This window comes from Gigantopelta aegis, chromosome 5 (assembly GCF_016097555.1).
Source record: "Gigantopelta aegis isolate Gae_Host chromosome 5, Gae_host_genome, whole genome shotgun sequence".
NCBI lineage: Eukaryota > Metazoa > Mollusca > Gastropoda > Neomphalida > Peltospiridae > Gigantopelta > Gigantopelta aegis.
Window position 1 is genome coordinate 14,457,919 of NC_054703.1, and position 7,384 is coordinate 14,465,302.

Below are 7,384 nucleotides of genomic sequence, written 5' to 3' on the forward strand. Positions count from 1 at the left end.
ACGCTGTGTTTTGTGTGTATGTGTATGTTGTGTGTCTATGTGTCTTGTGTGTGTGCTGTGTATGGGAGCGCGCGCGCGCGTGTATGTGTGTGTATGTGTGTGTGTGTACTTCGCTACGCTGTCCATATAACTTCTGTATTAAAGATAACATACATTTTAATGTGCTACATCCATACGTTGTGAATACCAATGCTTTTATTTTCTCTTGCTAGTTATAGCGTCAAAGCAGAGAAATGGATAATAATAACACGTGACACACCACGTGACACACCACGAGGCATGCAACAGGTCAACATTCCCGGCTGGAGACTTCTCATTATTGGTCACCCAGTAGACAGCGGAATAAGGTGAGATCCAATTAGTCCATGGGCCAGAGTCGAAATTGGTATCACCTGGCCGACCTGGGCGGACAAATTCTCATGGTGTTTGTTGAATAACCCTACGCCTGTAGTTAAAGGGACATACCCTAGTTTTTAAACACTAATGCATATGTTTTTACTATTAGAGCCGTTTTGATAACTGTAATCATACTGTACTTACATTTTATTGTTTAGATTATCCATTTCCGTACATTCGAAGTGTTTTTGGTCATCCTGGTGTTTTTAATATCACAAAATCTGAGAAGTCTGAGAAGTAACGGTTATGGAGTCAAGTTTTAGTCTATTTTTAGAGGGTAATTCACCATTTCAAAGTCACAAACTCATGTTTCACTCAATTGTAACTTTATCCAAATGTGTTCCAGGTTTGTAGATTAACTAAACTTCGTGCTAATTTTCACGAGTTGAAACTAGATTCTGTCCCTTTAATAAATTAGTATAACAGACTTTTGTAAAATATACAAACCACGATAGCTGGTACAACAACACGAGTTGACAGAGACTTAGCGTGGTCTGGATCAGGGACACATTTTACGAAGCAATCTTAGCGCTAGGATCAACTTAAGTGCAAAACTACCTTATGTACTAGAACTATTCTTAGGGCTAGGAACACCTTAAGTGCATACCAAGCTTATGTACGTCAGACGATCTTAGAGCTAGGATCTCCTTAAGTGCATAGCTACCTTATGTACTTGAGATGATCTTAACGCTATGATCGCCTTAAGTGCATAGCTACCTTATATACGTCAGATGAACTTAGCGCTAAGACCACCTTAAGTGTATAGCTACCGTATGCACGTCATATGATCCTAGTGCTAAGATCGCTTCGAGAAACTGGTCCCTGGGGATTAGGGAGGTCGAACATGAACGTACTAACCCTTGTGTCTGTGTTTCCCCTAAACAGTGGACACCAATATGAATAGCTTAATATGTCATTGTGAGTGTGAGTGTGTGTGTGTGTGAGTGTGTGTGTGTGTGTGTGTGAGAGAGAGTGAGTGTGTGTGTGTGAGTGTGTTTGTGTGAGTGAGTGTGAGTATGTGTGTGTGTGTGTGTGAGAGTGAGTGTGTGTGTGTGTGTGTGTGTTTGTGTGAGTGAGTGTGAGTATGTGTGTGTGTGTGTGTGTGAGAGTGAGTGTGTGTGTGTGTGAGTGTGTTTGTGTGAGTGTGAGTATGTGTGTGTGTCTGTGTGTGTGTGTGAGAGTGTGTATGTGTATGTGTGTGAGTGTATATGTGTGTGTGAGTGTATGTGTGTGTGTGTGTGTGTGAGTATGTGTGTGAGTGTATGTGTGTGCGTGTGAGTGTATTTGTGTGTGTGAGTGTGTGTGTGTGTATGTGTGTAAGTGTGTGTGTATGTGTGTGCGTGAGTGTATGTGTGTGAGTGTGTGGGTGTGGGTGTATGTGTGTATATGTGTGTGTGTATGTGTGTGTATGTGAGTGTGTGTGAGTGTGTATGTGTGTGTGAGTGTGTGTGTGTGCCTGTGTGTGTATGTGAGTATGTGTGTGTGTGAGTGTGTATGTGTGTGTATCCGTGTGTGTATTTGTGTGTGTGTGTGTGTGTTTGTGTGTGTGAGTGTGTGAGTGTGTATGTGTGTGTGTATCCGTGTGTGTATTTGTGTGTGTATGTGAGTATGTGTGTGTGTGTGTGTGTTTGTGTGTGTGAGTGTGTATGTGTGGGTGTATCCGTGTGTGTGTGTGTGTGTATTTGTGTGTGTGTGTGTGAGTGTGTGTGTGTGTGTGTGCATTTGTGTATGTGTGTGTGTGTTTCTGTGTGTTTCTGTGTGTGTGTGTGTGTGTGTATGTGTGTGTATTTGTATGTGTATGTGCGTGCCTGTGTGTGTATGTGTGTGTGCGATAGTGTCTCTGTCTGTGTGTGTGTGTGTGTGTGTGTGTGTGTGTGTGTGTGCGTGCGCGAGTGTGTGTCTGTGTGTGTGAGTGAGTATGTGTCTGTGTGTGTGTGTGTGTGTGTGTGTTTGAGTGCGTGTATGTGTGAGTGTGCGTGTGAGTATGTCGTAAAAGTGGCTCTTGGTGGAGGCCGGTACCGGGCTGCGAACCCTATACCTATCAGCCTTATGTCCGATGGCTTAACCACGACACCATCGAGGCCGGTTGTGCTACAACAGCGTGCACGTTAAACCCTTTGACCTGACCTGAACATATGGCCTCAGATCACGGTTCAGATCTTCCCATTTGTGAAAAATCCGGAAATTTGTCCGCGCAAGTAGTCTGTGATTATTTCATGGCAGACAGCTTTGAAGTGGCAACTGTTTGACTGAAGTTGACAGGGGAAAGCATGTAGTTTGTAAACATGTGTAACTTGTTGACACTAAATACTTGTTTGTGGTAATTACGGCCCATGCAAAACTAGTGCTTTTGTGTAAAATGGGTGTACTCCGGCCAGGTTTAGTGGGTATGTTTGTTTAAACCAATATCCTGGAAGAAAGAGATGGACAACATGGTTTGTCCTTTCAGATGCCACAACTGTATATTCTTTGGTCGGCATTCTTTATCTAAAGTGCGAAAATTACATCCGTTGAAACACACCGTCAAACCGATAACGTTGGACGCAGTGCTGTACGTCGTTTACTCCGGAGCCCAGTGGATATTCTGGAGTAATGGAGCCAGCGGATTGAAAGAGGAAGTCGACAAGTTCAAAATGGCGGCCAGAGCAAAAGGACTCATCTATACAACTGGAAACATCATGCAAGCGTCACGTCATTTCACGTATAACGGAGAAGCGAGTACTAACCAATCAGGTCTTTATCGACGCTGGAACTGGAGTGTTCCATCCATCCAAAAGGTATGGCGGCCAGTGAAACATTCACATGAAATGATTGATTATCGCGCTCCTCCTGTTCTCGTTCCGGCTGACACTTACGTCACGGAGACCCTCACCGATTGTTTGTTCAACCGGAATACATTCTGGTCTTTGGGACCGTTGTTTACGACATCACGTGACCCTGGCTATATTTGGTCCTTTTGGATACAGCGCCTCTTGTGGGAATACGGCGGGAACATTGAGTTGTTTTCTCCTTTGAGAAACGGTCACTTCACATACAACAACGAACACGTGGAAAATGCTGATGGTCATATATCTGCGCTAACACTTCTTGGGAAAAAGCTGTCGAACTGGCGCTGTGACGTAAACAAGACGTTTGATGCGTGTGTTAAAGATTTGGCTCAGAGGATGGTGGGATGGAAATATTTCACGCAGAAGGAAATATCGGTAATAAATGTTTGGTTTTCTCTTCTGGGAACCATCCAACCAATCAGAATCAAGGACTGGCGCAAAGGAAGCAGCGTCAAGCCCACGAACGGTTACCGAGTGATGTTCAATCCAGGAAGACCAGTTTTATCGCACACGAACCAAAGCCAGGAAGACAAAGGACGATTTATTATGGAAAATCCTTTTAACCCGATCTGCAAGAACTATCGGCAGAAGTCAGCAGGCAAACCCGTGATACCATCGGCGATTCAGCTGATTGATGATATCTTGTTGATTATCATATTTAACCGACCTGGCTTCCTCGATAACATCGCATATCTAAACTACGTGCACGGCAGATATTTCTCTCACATTCTCATGTGCGCTCACTCTTTGGATGAATTTAAGAAATATGCTCCTACTAAGAACAAAGTCTCGTTCATCGAGATCAACCTTGGAGTCGGCGTCCTCGGTTACCAATGCATGATGGAAGCGATGCAGATGGGATACGACGTGAAAGGCTACCTCCAGATCAGCGATGACGTGATACTAAATACTTGGAACATTGCCAAACTGCCACGCAACCGGATCTGGTTTCAGAGTCGCATGCGCGTTGGGAGGCTAGCCTCGAAGAGGGTGCCCAATATCCACGTGGGTAAACACGTGGTTAAACACTGGTGGCCATGGTCGTCACAGTGGGGAGTGGGTCAGGTCTACAAAGTCTGGCAGGATTATTCAGCCATTTTGAAAGATCCTAAAGTGGCCCCAATAATACAGAAATTCCTCAAAACTTTGACGGAAAACTCCCGAAAGCCAGACGGCGTTTATTACGAAGCTTCGGACATCTACTACATCCCTTCGAGTCTGAAAGAAGACTACGTGTTTCTGTCGTCCTGGTTCCTCAAGGAAAGGGTGTATCTGGAGATAGCCATACCCACGGTCATTAACGGACTGGCACGAAGCTCGGAGATTGTCCGAATGCCAGGGACGTATCTCTGGTACAGCGATAGGGTAAAGTTCAGGAAAACCTTTAACCCGAGTCACTGCTTTCTCCACCCGTTCAAGCTGAAGCATCAGCTAAAAGAAGAATCAGGAGCCAAGTTTTACTGCGAAGAGTATTTACCTCTAATCGAAAGAAGCTTACCCTGACATGGGAATGATCTATATCTATCTATCCGTATCTATATCTACATATATATATATACTGATGAAAGAAATAAAGGATCACACAGATGGCAACAAGAAATAATGACTCCATCAAAAATCTATTTATATTGTCAGAAGTTGACTGGAACATATAGGCAGCACAGTCAACACTACAGACATTCAATCCCACATTAAAAAATGGTACTACGCTAGTTGTTAATTAAATATCGTCTTTCCATCAGTATATATATGCAAAAAAAAAAAGTCGTAAGGTGAGGAGTCCGGACTACTGGAGTCCGGACTAACGAGGTTCCACTGTACATATATATACACACACATATATATATATATATATATATATATATATATATATATATATATATATATATATATATATATATATATATATAGTATATATATTGTATATAACAACCACTCAAGGGACCAAAAGAAAGTGGCCGTTTGGACAGGTGACCTTTATAGAGAGGTCCCAAAATATTAAGTGGAGACCCTAACATATTTCACTATAAAATCTCATTATTAACTGTTGTAACAGTTTGATTTTAGGTGACATGTTTAATTCATTATTAGTTTTATGTTGCCGCTAATCCATCGGTATGGTACTTGCATTGGATTACGTCGCGAACTGCAAACAAAACAATTTTGGTAAACAAAGGTTACGATTTACCCAAGCATACCATGATACCGGCTTCACTAAAGTCATTAATGTTTGCCGCATGGTGCAAACTGCTTGTGAACAACAATCATGATGACTGACAGAAGTACAGAACGGAATTACCGAACTTTATTACGCTCAGGCCGTTACACAACGGCATATGAAGAACATGATATATAAACTGTAGTGACAAGATAGGGTTTACAGGAGACAATAGTACAATGGTATTAATACAAATGCAATAGAATAATAAAGGCAATAATAAAATACAATTAGAATAAAGTAATGTAATGTCACATTATTGTAATTACTACCAAAATGTGCTAGTCAGACGCACATATATATTTATATATATATATATATATATATATATATATATATATATATACACATTGTATATGTATACTTGGGTAGTGATTGACATTGTAACTAATTATAGGTTTACTGCATTTATCAACAATTTCTTTTATTAATTTACATAATTTCTTGAGAACACCTATTTTGCTATTCGTCATTAGTTGTTTAAATTTCAACATACTTGGTTTATTATAATAATATGACTTAAGTAAATGTTTACGGGAGTGAATAAATAGTGAAATTCGTCTCCTGTGTCATTATTGTTACATAATGTGCACGTTCGATTTTCTACTGGGGTGTTTTTGCTGCCCCGAGTCAGACCACCGATCTTATCGGAGGCCGGACTCGGGATAGGCGTGCCCGAAACCATAGAGGTATATGGGCACGTTAAAACGTATCTAAGTCTAATACTGGGGTGTTGTTCCAGCGTCCTATTTCGATTGGTAAGCAGTGGTTAGATGTTATAAATTTGAGTAATACAGCCCAAGATGTTTATGGTAATATAATAAAATATTTGTCTAATCTACGATTTTCTTTAAATATAGTGTACGTTTTACCTCTTGATGATAAAGCTATGTTACTAACACAGCGTAGTTTTTTAATGTTAATTGATGAAGTAACAGAAATCTCAAGTTGGTGATGTAGGTTCTTATATTTCCTTTCCAACATGAAACATAATTAATAAGTTAACAACATGGTGATACAGATACTATACAAGTCAGAGCTCGTGGATGAATGACACACAGGTCTTCCGATAGAGTTGACATTGCTTGTATCACAAAACTGTCCCTAGGTTCTTCCAGTAGTGTTTGTGCTTTGTGAGAGAACTTAAAAGGCGTGTGAACAGTATCTGTTCTCCCCGAGTCTGTCTTTCATGGGTATGTATGCCCACAAATGACTTTCAGGTCAGATATCGGGAATTAACGTGCTTATATCAATTTAATGTTCAAGGACGCACGCTCCCCACTCCACAACGAGAGGGGTGGGGAGAGTGTTAGTTAAAAAAAATAAAAATAAAATAAAACGTTTATACAAATGATTAGATAAAAAATACAAATTAATGGTTAAATAAACTTTATTTACAAGGAAGTTAAAAAGTGTTTATACAAAGGGTTAAAAGGGGTTTTTCATGGGTAAATTATCCTTATTTATAAGACACATACTAAACACGTATCTATGTAATATGCAGTTGTCATGGTGTACTCGTTCAGACGCCAGACGCCGACAATACCCGTGGCAACAATTAAATTACATTGTGTTATATTGCTCGTTACATATTTAATTAGTGCTTGACACTAATTGGTTTGATTGGCAAGTCACTAAGTGGATACGATGGCAGACGTCAGATTACCAATTAACTAATTCTAAGTAATGCACTTGTTTAGCACTGTAACAATACTATTTCATTGTTGTAAATACTGGTCGTTTTGTCTTAAATTTACTTGCTTAAGAAGTATTTTTATGGATGAAAAGTTCCCTGACATCCAAACATTTGTCATGCCTTGCTGGTTAAATATATCTTCGACCATTTTTATCCATTTATAACTACATGTATATCCATTTACAGAAGAGTCGTGTAACATTAATTCATGCAGTAAAAACGATGATTTTGTTTGTTTACCAGATA

At 40.3% G+C, this 7,384-nt stretch overlaps 1 protein-coding gene across 1 annotated transcript; it reads left to right on the plus strand.

The window, feature by feature from the left end:
• Nucleotides 1–2,828: 2,828 nt before the first annotated feature.
• Nucleotides 2,829–4,727, plus strand: LOC121372962 (probable glycosyltransferase STELLO1). Its single transcript, XM_041499401.1, has one exon. It carries the CDS (start codon nucleotides 2,829–2,831, stop codon nucleotides 4,725–4,727), a length of 1,899 nt encoding a protein of 632 aa, XP_041355335.1.
• Nucleotides 4,728–7,384: the final 2,657 nt, after the last annotated feature.

Bases quoted from the DNA above. Each gene is read 5' to 3' on its own strand.
- LOC121372962 (XM_041499401.1), top strand. From the start codon at position 2,829: ATGGTTTGTCCTTTCAGATGCCACAACTGTATATTCTTTGGTCGGCAT.